This window comes from Syngnathus leptorhynchus, chromosome 8 (genome assembly GCF_054491065.1).
Source record: "Syngnathus leptorhynchus isolate UIUO chromosome 8, UIUO_Slep, whole genome shotgun sequence".
In the NCBI taxonomy this organism is placed as follows: Eukaryota; Metazoa; Chordata; class Actinopteri; order Syngnathiformes; family Syngnathidae; genus Syngnathus; species Syngnathus leptorhynchus.
Genome location: NC_141202.1, coordinates 5,786,252 through 5,799,876, shown reverse-complemented (window position 1 = coordinate 5,799,876; position 13,625 = coordinate 5,786,252). Strand labels below are relative to the sequence as shown.

At 39.2% G+C, this 13,625-nt stretch overlaps 1 protein-coding gene across 3 annotated transcripts in view; it reads right to left on the bottom strand.

Moving 5' to 3' along the window:
• Positions 1-248: 248 nt before the first annotated feature.
• Positions 249-13,625, bottom strand: part of cdkal1 (CDK5 regulatory subunit associated protein 1-like 1) — a 127,399-nt gene continuing 114,022 nt past the window's right edge. For all 3 annotated transcript variants that reach the window (XM_085919163.1, XM_085919164.1, XM_085919162.1), the window contains 3 exons: positions 12,317-12,400; positions 10,086-10,250; positions 249-656 (listed from right to left, as the gene is read on the bottom strand). In XM_085919163.1, the coding sequence (XP_085775289.1) occupies positions 498-656; positions 10,086-10,250; positions 12,317-12,400 (408 nt within the window). In that variant the 3' untranslated portion in view covers positions 249-497. The remainder of the gene's footprint in view (positions 657-10,085; positions 10,251-12,316; positions 12,401-13,625) is intronic.

Here is a 13,625-nt window from a genome sequence, read left to right as displayed (position 1 = left end):
GCATGTTTGATTGTGTTTATTGTTTTTGCTATTGATTGATTTTGTATGTCTAACAGTACTTTGTGCGCAGTGGTCCTTAATAAAATTATGTAAAATGACGTCTGAAGCTTATTGACAAAACGAAGTAACTATGAAAATGGAACAGAGGAACACATTTTTAAATCGAGCTCATCATAGAAACCTGAGAGAGAAATACAAATGCAGGACATGCACTTATAATACTGAAGGACAGTACTTCAGGATGGGAACAATTTGTACTCAAAGATGTACAAAGCATTTATTTGCCTTCATCCAATAACAAGCAAACATTGGCTAAGTAAAAAGAAATTAAAAGCAAGAATCCAACCGAGATGTACTCTCCCCTTCTTTTGAGTGCATAAAGCATAGAAAGAAACATGTAGGATAATTTGATGATGTGACTTCCATTCAAAGGTGCTGTTAATGTCGCTATACTCTCTCTCCGGTTACGGCTCCTCTTCCAGCGTACGGTTGCAACGTTAATAGATTCTCTCCACAATAAAAGCCAGAAAGGCGGCTGCCAGCGCCAGTCCGACCCCCAGCCTCTTCAATAGCTCTCGGTCCACACTGTAAGACCCAATCAACAAAACAGAGGAAGCCATAGAAGAGGGACCTTGGACACCATTTGCCATCTGCTCCTGTGAAGAAAAGACACAAAGTGAAACGTGTGCTTTTCAACATCTTCTTTGGCAACAAAAGAATGTGAATTTTGCCACAAAGAAGTGGAGAATCCACTATAGGTTTACACTTAGAATAAAGTTGAATTGAGGGTATGTGTGATGACCTGCTACAGTAACTCTCTCTACATGTGGCACTAGAAGATATTATAAGTAGTGAAAGTGAAAGACTGCTTCTAGCCAGCACATAAATGGACAAAAAAACCCATTTTATTTGAAACAATAAGACTAATAAAGGTTACAATTTTTATTTTGGTGTTTTCTTTAACAAGCATTTTTACCTTCTGTCTACCTCCATCTGCTGCCTCTCAGCAATGCAATTTAATTTGAGAATAACTTACATGATAATGAAGCAAATCTGATACCTTGTAGATGAATGCATTCATGGTAGAAAACAGATGTTATTTTATGAATAAATGCAGAGTATAAGTGAGCGTAATTAAATCGGGAAACAGCAAATGCAGTTCTGGGTGGTAATCAAATTATTCCGAGGCGCTCGTCTGCTGAATTTGAGTTGATGTTGACAATGAGCTGTGATGGGGTTTGTGAAAGATCAATGTGGGGACGGTAAAGCAATACAACATTGATTTTTATGTTAAGTTGTTTTGCTACAAGTTGCAACTTGCACGCACGCACACGCTAACACACACTTTTATTGCGCCCTATAATAATGTCAAATTCAAAAGGCATACAACGCCTTTGCGTCAAAATCAGGGAATGTTCTGATGTGAGTTGCTGAAATGCAGAAGTAGTCTATTTATTTTCTTTTTAGTTTAAGGAAGGCAAGACAGCTCAGGCTTAGGTTATTGATCACTAAATAAATAGCGAATTCTACACGAGATGTGTCAATGTAAGCTTTGAAACCATTGGAGGAGAGAATCTGTGGAAATGGATTGGGATGACCTTGAGGTGGTTGCTGCACATCTCCTCCTGCCCGTCTGTTGATAAAATGCCTTATCACCACCAAGATGGATTATGCAGAGGGATATTGAGCAATTGATCTGCGGCTTTCTTGAATAACCTTTCATCAAGTTCACTCGGGAAAGCATCATAAGCGATGGCGTTTTATATTTACCAAAAGTGGATCGACCTATTCGCCCCCCCTGCACACTTTGCACCTCAACCATCAACTCTTTCATAATGAGCAACCCTTTGATGCTTTTAGGCTTTCTGACCACCGTTAGTAGTAATCTTTCATGTCCACACATCATAACGAAATAATGATTATCCTGTACTGTCAGCCATGTCTTGACAAAGTACACATAAGGTACAATTTTCCCAAGTTGTGAGTATACTGAATTTCTTGGCCATCCAACTGTACTTTTGACCTCTGAGAACAGAATTATGCATACGAGTGTTATAGTGGACGCCCACACGTTGCATCCACAGACTTTGTGGAAGCAGCTGCACATTGGTCAAACACGCTGCTATCCTGCAGTCATCTATACTATCGACTGTACTACCGCCGCTCATTCACTTTCTCCTGTGTTGCCGCATTTAATGCTGGAGGGATATAATAACAGTCAACGCCTCCATAAGTCACTTACCAGTGGTGGTGGACAATAGTGGTCTAACTGACTCACACAAGTTTGGTTCATGTTCTCACCTGATGGTGAAACTAATACTTTTGTATTGTGGCAGTTGCCTCACATACAATAAGATGCTCCAAGCTGGACTAGCTGATGGGAATCAAGTCAAGTTCATTGTCATGAACAGTGTACAACAAATGTTTTTAGCAACTGTGAGAGTTGCTCAGTTTGGTTTTATTTGTCCATTTGCATGTTTGTTATTTTGTTGTTCATAATAATAAACAGAAGAGTGACAGCATCATGATTCTCAGGAGTAAAGGGTTTCATGATTCAAAATGGACTGAAATGACATTCAAGATAAATTGTTGAGTATGCACTTTTATCCAGATCCTCACCCTAACAGTATCTTTCTTGTCTCACCCACTACGTTTGCGCAACAAATATTCTATTATCAAGTTAATGGTGCTCCAAGACTTTTGCACCGTTCTAGCTTTCATTTGTATATAAGGCTGGGCAATGAATCAATCTTTATTTATCGAAATAGTTTTGATTTTAAAAATATTTCTTTCGATTGACACTTTATTCATCTCTTGGGGGAAATTATTTATAGCAGTTTTCGTAGTTTTACACATGTCCAATGTTGCCAAATTAGCAACTTTTTGAACATCTTTCACAGCTCTTTAAAAAAAGAAAAGACTTCTGACTTTATTTCTCACTTTGAAACAAACAACAGGCACATAACCAGTTTGACATTATTTTCTGGATAGCAAGGAAGGAGCCTGGAGTCTCACTGAGTCAGTTGTGTTTCACATTGCCGAACATATGGTGCCCGTGATGCAAAAGCTGTTATTAATCGACACTTGATGTTTTTCTTGATGGGAAGGATGTTGCCACGCTTTCTCCATCTGATCAAGTACAGACACTAGCGGCTTATTAAGCAATGAATTGATGCCATAAGGGGAGCTCAGGTAACAAGTTTTAATTTACAAAGCTCAGAGCGGTTTTCAAAAAACTAAAACCTTGCTGTCATTTTTATTTTTTTTTAAAGAGAGAGCCAAGAAAAAGCAAGAGCCAAATGGAACATCATCTATCAAATAGTGTCAGGCCCAAGTGTACTACTACCTTCTTCTCCATCTGTCTATTTAGCTGTCTCGCCGCAGGTGTCATTAAACAACGGGGTGCCAGGACAGAGACAGTCTAAAATCTATTACTAGTTGGGAGGATAAGTGCAAATCTAAGTGGCAGTGGGTGCATGTCAGCACAGTGGGAGGGGAGAGAAATGCAGTGAAAAACTGAGAGGAACGAGGAAAAGCCGTAGGAAAAGATCAGCTATTGTGTGACATTTCACCACCATGTGAACGTGTGCAGGTTTTACAGCACAGTGATGCGCTCTCTACTCACAGCGGGGAGGAATAGAGCAAAGATAATCATCCAGAAAATCATCAACCTGTGGACTGACATAGGTAAAATAGTCTGGAAGACTGAAATGGTACTTTTGTTTCTCACTACTGAAATTTGACGCCAGGTTCATGAGAGAAAGAAGAAACAACAATACGCAGCGGTCAAATTTCTCACATGATCCTCACCAGCTGTCAGTGTCACTCTAGACACAACTGAAGTTGTGTGTGTGTGTGTGTGTGTGTGTGTGTGTGTGTGTGTGTGTGTGTCTGTGGGTGGGTGTGTGTGTGTGTGTGTCTGTGTGCGTAAAGAGATACTGGAAAAGGTGCTTTAGTTGGCAAAGAGTGACCTATCTAAACCACGAGGAGAAGTACGACAAGCTGTAATTCCATAAATCGATGAACAAAGGGCCACAAGAAGAAATAACATTTCTTAAGATGTTCTAAGGTTGTTGTTTTTTTTCTTAAATATAAAGTCCCCTTGGCATTTAATACTATAACAACAGCATTCAATGGTTTGCATGTAGTGATGACAAACATTACTTTTGACCAATTTAGTAGATGTTAACTTGTATTGGAAGACTAGATTCCATGTCCATATGTTCAGTCAGACTGACTGCTCAGCCCTCCAAAACAGCAAGTGATTAGTGTCAACAAGTCCGTTGAACACAGGGTACAAAATAATAGTAATAGCTGTTCTTTTTGCCTGGGGTGGAGAACTTACAAATTCATAAATAATGAGGAACACATTCTTTTAAATGCAGATTAATCACATTGCCTTTGGTTATTGACAAAGCAAGCCTATGATTTCATTACCAACAAAGCATATATTTGTCGACTGGAAAAATATCCTGGCACACTGAAATGCCATAAAATGAGAATTGTTAAAATTGAAATTAACCTGAAAACGGGCACTGCAGACTGTGAGGCAAGCATGCTTACCACTAGACCGGTAACTTCCGGAGAAGTTAAATAACATGTAACCTATAAAATTGTGGTAAAATGATCATTTGAAAATAAAAAGCATAAGCTTTTGGGCAGCAACATTGGTCCACTTGAGAAAAAAGGCTCCTTTGACAATTAGCACAACCACAAGCGAGCATACAGATGGACTGCATGTTAAGTTTTATGGCCGCCTCAATGAAATACAGTGGAACCCATTTGTGTCACTGACGTACATGCAAACACATGTTGGGCACATGACAGCCACAGAACAGGAAATATAGCAAATGCTTCAGACACTGGGGTAAAGCATTGACCTGAGTTACGATGACTTTCAAGACATCCTTTTGAGAGACGAGCATGCATACGGCTTGTTGAAAAAGACTTAAAGCCCACTTGCTAGTCTACTTAGATGCACCCAGTCAGTTAGTCTCCTTTCTCCTCTTACTCCAGCTGTGGTGCCCTCTCCAAGTAAGTGCATTTGACTGCCAGTAGCTTATGGGCAAGATCCATTTGCCACTAATCCTAGGAGTCTGGTGATTAGGTGCGAAAGTGTTTTTTAGCGACTGCGACAGAGGATCAAATTTCATAAGTGGATCTCGGCAAACTCTCACAAGATTTAAACAGCTATGACAATACAATGCAAAGGCTCCAGTATTTACTGGCTATGGGAATAGCGTGGGGTCGGGTTTTTAAAAGTGTGGTACTTTCAGGAGTCATTTCATAAAGAGTGTAGGAAGATATGTACTTGATGAGAAGTAATTGGGTACACTATCCTCAAAGGTAGTTAGAATTTTCGAATGAGCCATTTATCTTGGCTGCTGTACAGGACAGGTACAACTCTGGTCCTCAATGGCCACTATTCTGCATGTCGCCTGTCTATCCGTCTTTCCATCCATCGACCCATCCATCCAGGTACTTATTAGAACTGGAAAGAACCTAAAGACTTTGTTTCCCATCAACTGAATGCTGTGTTTCGTGTTATTTAGACATACTGCTCAGATTTGTTCAAAGGCAAGCATGTAACGTAGCAAGGGGCACACAAAGCCTCTTTATATAAAATAAATAAAACCGAATGAAACTGTAATTCCAGTTGGCATATGTGGTTCAAATACTGAAAGGCAGACATGACTAATATTTTTGATGGTGTAATCATTTTTTGGTTCCCTGAACCACTGGCCGTGTAATGAAATTTGACATGCCATGTGAAATGCTTGAAATAGCTATGCCTGGTGTTTTGAAGACCAAACCAAATTATTTGCTGAGAGACAACAGTCAGACAGAGGCCAACCGTTGCGGTCTCGTGACATTTCTAAGAAAATCTAATGTTTAAAAATAGATTAGCGAGCAGTAAATGTTTGATTTTTATTGTTTTTTGACAATGCGTGACATCAAGCAATACGAGTTAAATACAAAACACATACAGCTAGCTGCAATTGCAAACCTGGTCATTTGAATTATCTTTGTGTATCTAGCAAGTGTTTTAGTTTCCTAAAGATTGTGTGAAGACTGCTGGGAGAGGATCCAGCATGCCAGCGACTTGTGAGGATAAAATGGTTCAGAAAATGGATGGATGTTTAGAGACAATGTTTGATTTTTTTTATCCATATAGTAGAATACAGCTCACATCTGTATGGAATGTGTAGAGTATGTTTTTTACATCAGAGGCTCATTATTAGCAATGGTGCCTTCCACAACAACAAACTATAGCAACAATAATAAACATTTTCAAAGAACACCTCTCTGACAGTGATCACTACATTCGAGAATTGTGCCATTTGACCAAATATGAAAACACACAAGGACATATTTTGTATGTCTTTGATGAAAGGAAAGGCCAAGAAAATGTAACAGTCCATTATATTTATACCGGTGTTTCGCCTAAATGTGGTCATTGGTTATCAAGAAAAAGTTTTTTACGAGCCTAATCTATCTCCCTCTCGATGCATCTTCTTTTTATGTCTTTCATACAAACTGTCAATTTTCTGCCTTGCGGAGGGACCGAAGCTGTTTTCTCCCCTCATCCATTTTCTGAGTCTCCTTGAGAAAGTATGCTGTGAAAAGACCTGATTATTATGAGATGGCACTCATGGTGCCTTTGCTGTCTCCCGATCTATCCATCTACCTTGGTTGCTTTCTTTCTTGCTTCACTTTTTGTCCCCCCCCCCTCCTTCTATCATTTAATTTCATCTGAGAATGAGGACTGGTGAAGATACGTTCTCATTTTTTCCCTTTACTGCGCTGTTGAGTGCTTTTTCTGCTATTGTGTCCTACTAAAAGACTCATTACTGTCCTTCCCCTTTCCACCGGAAAGTGCTGTTTCTGTAAACGAAGGTTTTACAGACGGCTAGGAGAGGCGGACCGAGAACAAAGAGCTAAATTTTCAGGTGCTGTTGTCACTCTGCAACCTTGGTTTTTCAGTGGAATGAAAGAGCAAAAACATCTCTTAATACACATCCCATAGCAACCTTTACTGAAGAAACGCAAGAAAAACATTGAAAATGAGTCAACTATTGTTAGTAATAAGGGCAAATGTGATGTCTGCTTGGCAATCTACCACCAATGTCAAGAAACATCAAATATAGTTAGTATAATATGAAATAAATTGACCTCTTTGGCAATCTTATGGAACAGAATCAAGCCAGTAGTGAGCACTTTATTGCCAACCAGCTTTACAATTTTCTGTGCATACCAAAAGCTTTCTAAACTTGCAGTAAGTGTTGTGATTGAAAGAAAATTATCAGAATGATGGCTACCACCAAAGAGACTTAAGTAATGCAACCACATAACCAGTTTTAAAAAGAACTGGGACCCCCTGTCCGACGAAGCTAATCTTATTGTATCTGAAGACTATCTATTATCTATCAGTTATTGCTTGAGTCCACCACACACTGAGGGGCGCAAATGTACCGTATGTGTGCTTGTGAGAAAGGACTGAATGATTACACTTTCACGTCTTGCTGTCTCAAAATTACAGGCTTGTGGAAACACAGAAGAATAAAGGGGGAACGAGATGGTGTGATGCATCATAACTGCATGATAGTTTGCTCGATGATAGTGCCAACTGATTGGAAAGGCAGATCAACCTTCCAAGGTCTTTCATGTCTAGCCGCACAAAGTAGAACAAAGTGAGACGCCTGTCATTTTGAAGCCGCCTAGAGAAATTATTGCACACCAGCCAGCTTCTATACAGATGTGCATGTGTTGAGCAAATACGGCCGGGTCGATCCTCGGATATGATGTCTGAAGTGTAAAAGTGGATGTCTATGGATGTAAACGTGAAACAATGTACGTTTGATGCATACGGCTGCTATACAGAAGTCGATTATGCACTGACGTTTCCATCCGAGAAAGATCTGACAGACACTGTTTGAAAAGCGTCGGCTTAAAAAAAAACAACACAAAATCAAATAAGTTATTATCTGCTGGGTCTCATTTTTTAGTTTGCATTGTTACCTGATGATTTGAGGGCAACCCGTATGTCACATTGTCATGTAAAGAAGCTCAAAAATAAGGAAATCTAGCTGATGCTCTATTGCATTTCTCCAAGTTAGAGTTGTGAAGTTTCCAACTATAGTGATTCCTCATTCATTGCTGGAGTTACACTCTCGACACATCAGTGATGGATGGAATTCTGTGAAATAGAGACCATCTAAAAAAAAAAAAATTCGTTTTGTCTGTGTGTGCCTTTAAGCCTTATAATAATAAACACACTCTAAAAAAATCTATTTCAACAGTTTTTTTAACACATTGGAAAGCATAAACCACATTGAAAAACTAAGTTTACTAAGTGTTTTAGTTACATGCTGTAAAGCTGTGCTGTATGTAACTTTGTATATGTTTGAAATGATAGAAATGACAAAATAATAACACATTCCTGTCCAACATTTTTTTGTTAGGTTTCCTGTTTAACCATTGATGATTACAAAACATAGAATGTTTTATATCTTTAAAAACTGACCCTTTGTAAAACTCTGACCGAGGACCTCTGGACTTTCCAAAACTATGCCTCTTTTGTACAATAGCAGATGTGCAGTTGACATAACATAAACGGTTGATTTAAGAGTGCTGGTATATTTATCTATGATGTCTCCTGGGCTCAGTAAATTAGAATGCTGCTTTCAAGCATAAGGAGAAAGGTTTAGCCTATGCAGTTTTAAACATTTAATATCTCGTTCTACTAAGGAACAGAAATGTCAAAATGTTACCAAGGCATGTAGACAGTTTTATGAAATGCTGTGAGGAGGTAGAACATTTTTATTTATTTATTTTTTTTTTTTTTAAATATGTATTCATTCCAGAGGCAGAAAGAGCAGTACAGTGATCCCTCGCCACTTCGCGCTTCACCTTTTGCAAATACGCTATTTCCCAGAGTTTCTACTTTGCGGATTTTTGTTCTGGAACGCATCCCCTGCGACAAATGATGGATCACTCTTTTTTAGAAACACTCAAGTAAGTGTGGAAAAAGCTGCTGAGGAACTCTTAGATGTATGGAGAAAAAAAATATTCAAAAGCTAAGTCATATATTGGTAGAAACATCCATGGATTATTAATTTCAATGAATGAGCTGTTAAGGTGATACTAAAGGGTGTTTTCAATGTATTTGTGTTAAAATAGCATCGTTTTTAAATTTAAGAATACAAATCAAACTGACCTAATGACAAAAATATGGCCAAAATGCATGCGCAAAATAAAATCAAAGGGTTTATGTTCAAAGAGGGCATGTGTGGGTGACATTAATGAGGGGTGGATGTGTGTGTGTGTGTGTTGGATGTGGTGTGGACTTTATGAGGCAACTATAAAAGGTCTTTACCGCTGAACTTTTCATTGCAGAGTGACATGTCGGTCGACTTAATGTGAATCCCTTCTTACTATTCCTTATTTTATTCTGCCATCCATTTCCTTCTCACTTTCTCTCTCGACTTGTCTTCCCTTGATCGCTGCGACCCCTTTGCCTCTGTTCTTTCTCTGCCTGCTTTCTCTGGCTGTCTGGCAGTAAAGGTTGATGAAGTGTGAAATTAGAAAGTGTATCATATTCTGCTCTGTGGCTCTGTCCTGAGCTATAAGCTACAGCTAGTCACAGTGAAAAATAACACGCACTGAAACAGATACATTAACAAGGTGTTTGTGCGTGTTTGTGCAAGCCCATACATGTGTGTAGGTCTGTCTGTGTGTGCATGTGCTCATGTGTGTGTGTGTGTGTGCACCATTTCATCCAGTCACAGTTTATTTTAGATGACTTATCACTGACATATTGGCTTTTTTGGAGTGGGGGACACAAATATGTGTACACAACTTGTTTTTGTTTCTACCTCACTATGCTATGCATTTTATAACTACTTGATATTATTATTTCATATTTATCCAGAAAATGTTGGGACTAATTTAGTCCTTATACACAATTTAATTGAGGCAAAACAATCAAAGTTCTTATTTTTTGTGTTTAACAAACACCCAGAGGATTATTAGGTGTAAAACTATGAACATTTCAGATTTGATTTGCTATCATTCAAAGTATTTACCTGCATCAGGCCGGAGACTTCTCCCTTTTGAAGTGGGGCAGCGATGGAGGGAGTGAAAGGTTTCGTGTCTTCCACTGGTTGTCCTTTCAGGAAGTGTTTTCCTGCCTCATAGATGTCTACTTCAATCATTTTCCCCTTGAACTCTAACCTCTTGGGAACCAGTACCTGCAAAACGGAAATTACGATAAATTGGTTGATTGACGGTGTTCATCTTAAAACATTTCATGATGGACAGTTGTCTGAAAATACAGTAGCCATGTGAAATAGCTTTACAACTATGCACATGTACTTTGTGTTGCTACATGTTTTTTGTCAAATGCAACTTCGATTCTATCATTCCTGTGGTATTTTAGCATTTCCTAAACTACAAAAATCTCGTACTCTCTCTTTCCACATTGCACAAACACAGAATAACTAATGTACTAATCACTACATAATAGTGCAAAATAAGTGAAATGGTGGAGTTGAAGAGTCACCGCTGTAGTGGCACAATTATGCCTGGCTCTGTGCTAAGCTGTCAGCTTTTATCCAGCAGCTGGAATATGATCGGCGGGAGAAAGGAGGCCATGGCGTCGACCTGCCAAGCGCCACACCTGCCTAATCATTACACTTGCTGCTCAGCGCAAAGGGTGAGCGTGTGTGTGCGTGTGTGTGCGTGTGTGTGGGCAAGAGCGAGCAGGCAGCAATCTGAGAGCGGCGAATCAGTGGATGTGGAGGAGGTAAGCGACATTGTGCATGTAGGTGAGGGTCATTTGAGGTCCATTTAAGTGAGATCAAATGATGAAAGAGCTTGTCCTATGTCATTGGAACCCCCATCGTAACCCCGCCTAACCTCCTTGCAGATGCAGGTGAGGCGACTGCCTGTTATAATTGACAGGTTAGATAGCCATCTGATTGGTGTTACAGTGAGACCGGGTGATTTGTTCACACTCCGTTTCTGTCCTTCCCTTCGAAGATTGATCTGCCACCTTTCCACATCAATTTCATTGCCCCCACCGCTCTGCTTAACTCACCCTTAACCTCTTCTTATTTGCTCCCCACATGTACACAGTCTTCAGAACTCAGCCATATTACAATTTCATTTCAAGTGACAGACTGAGTAATCCAGCGAAGCGCTTTCTTAGTTCAATTTATAAAATGTATGGTAAATAATACAGCAAACAATTAAATAGCAAATCCACCTCACTGTTCTGAGGTTCACTTGCACACTTGTGTATCTGAACCTCACCTTGAAGACCAAGTAACTCAAAAGCTTGCGCAGTGGGGGACTCTTAAATCAAGGTACCACTGCATTTTAGGGTTATTTGATTTTCACAGCTGGGATGGATGAATTCATTTCTGCTTTTGAAATTTGTCCTAATCAAATGATTGATTTTTACAAGGCTATCTCAACTAGGATAAATCCTTGTTCCAATACAATCAATGCATACACATGGCAAACATGCTTGCATGAGCACACATACACCTGTGTGAAATGTCCTTTCGTACAACACATGCAGGGAGCAAGTGAAACTTACAACCTGAGTTCACAGCGTACAGAATAAGGTGCAGAGGGGAGCGGGTAGGAGAGAACGGTAAGGAGGGAGCGAGGAAGGTGAGGGGGAAAAAAAAAATTGCCATCCGCTGCCCTCCCCGCTAATAAAAAGCACAACTTCAAACATGTTTCTGATGATAGTTAAAGCGCGGAGGAAATTGATTTATTTGAAGATGTTTTAAAGTTAATTTTTCACAGGTTCAGAGAGGTTCTTTGAAGCCACGTTCGATGAACAGCTGTGGGTGTTGGAAGGAGCGTTCATGTCTTTAGGGCTGATGTTCGTACATTTGAAGAGGGGGGGGGGGGAGTATTGCTGCCAAATGCTCTTATGACCACCGTAGGGTGTGGGGTGCACAATTGTGAGTCTATAATATTCAAGCTAACCTACTTTAGTCGGTAGATGAGCATAAGCTGGTAGCACCTTCCTGTGAGAAGCCGTGACATGCAGACCAAAGCCCCTCATTTGATTTTTAAAATATGAAGTCTAGCAAGAACTTAATTAGTAACATGAATGAAATCTGAAACATATGCAATATGAGATACTAATTAGTTACAGCACACTCACTTGTACTGTACTTGTACTGAAGTGAAGCTTCCATCAACAATTAAGATATTCTACAAAAACGCTCACTTAACTTGATCAAGAAAAGCAGTTGTAAATCTGAACGTTTTTTTTAATTGTTAAATATAATCTTACCTGCTCATAGAACTTGTTGTGAGCCACATAATATTGGGAATCAAATGACTCTTCTGTCACCAACACATGTTGTCTCTCGCCAACCTAAACACAAACATAAAAAAAATAATAACTTTTTTTTTTCTACATTGTCAAGACTAAATCAGACAGAATGACAAGTTCATTTCCTCATTAAGTCTTTTTCTTTCATTAAATCGCTTCCCGGTCTTTAACATTCTTGCCGTCGGTTTGACTAACACCAGGAAAAATATGTTTTGCTCAGTTTATTTGACACAAACTTTCAAACTTCACTTTCACCCACATAAAATGACTATTACATTGTGTTTTTGTGTTCATCATGATCTCAACACAAAGTTTTGCTCCTCAATTTTCATTGCACCTGAACATTTAATTACAACCTCAAGGCTCCCAAGCCACTTCAGTTTTCTTGGCTTGCTTAAGAATAGTCTGCAGTATTCATCCCCCGACCTTTAGAAAAGGTTAAAAAATGATGAAAAGAGAATGGAAACAAAAGCAAGACTGCAAATTAAATACTGAAAAGACCTCAGTATAACAGGAAATCATGGCAAAGCAAGGCCACTTCGCTTCACAATTATTTTGACTGAGCTATTCAGTGCGTTTTAGAGAGTAAATATAATAATGGTGCGAGAAGTATACAAAAGCACACGGGGGCCTTGCAAAATATAAACAAATGTCATAACAACTAAAATGCAAACAAAGTATTAAAGCAACAATTACAATTAAACTTTTGAGATGGCACCCGAAAAGAAAATATATATTTTTTTGTGATAAATCAACTGGATGGATAATCCATATCTGTTTTGCATGATCGCAAAACTGCTTCAATTTGTCTTATTTTGTCTCTTTAACAGGCATTAAGCCAGCCCAGATGGCCAAAGGCTCACATAAGGATCATATGGCAGAAACAGATGTATATTACTTGTACGATTTGTGTTCAGAGCCACACTGTGGTGTGCAGATGAAGAGCAACATATTTCAGGCAGTTCATGAATGACTGTTAATCATGAAGTGAACTGAAAGCACTAATGAAATGCGGTTGGTGTTACGCCCCTTTTCCAGTGTTCCGGTTGTGCCCCGAATCAGTCTGGTTTCTCCTTGTGTGGCCGCTTATCCTTGGTACCTTTTTAGAGTTATGCAGTTACAGTTCCTCAGAACTTGCTTCTAAGAGGCCGGCTGAGCAGGGTCATGACATGACTATCATCTGATTGGCTTACTCTCTCCAAATCATCCTCAATTGTCTAAAGCATTTGCAGAGCAAGTAATTGAAGGTATAATTTTTGTTTTCCCT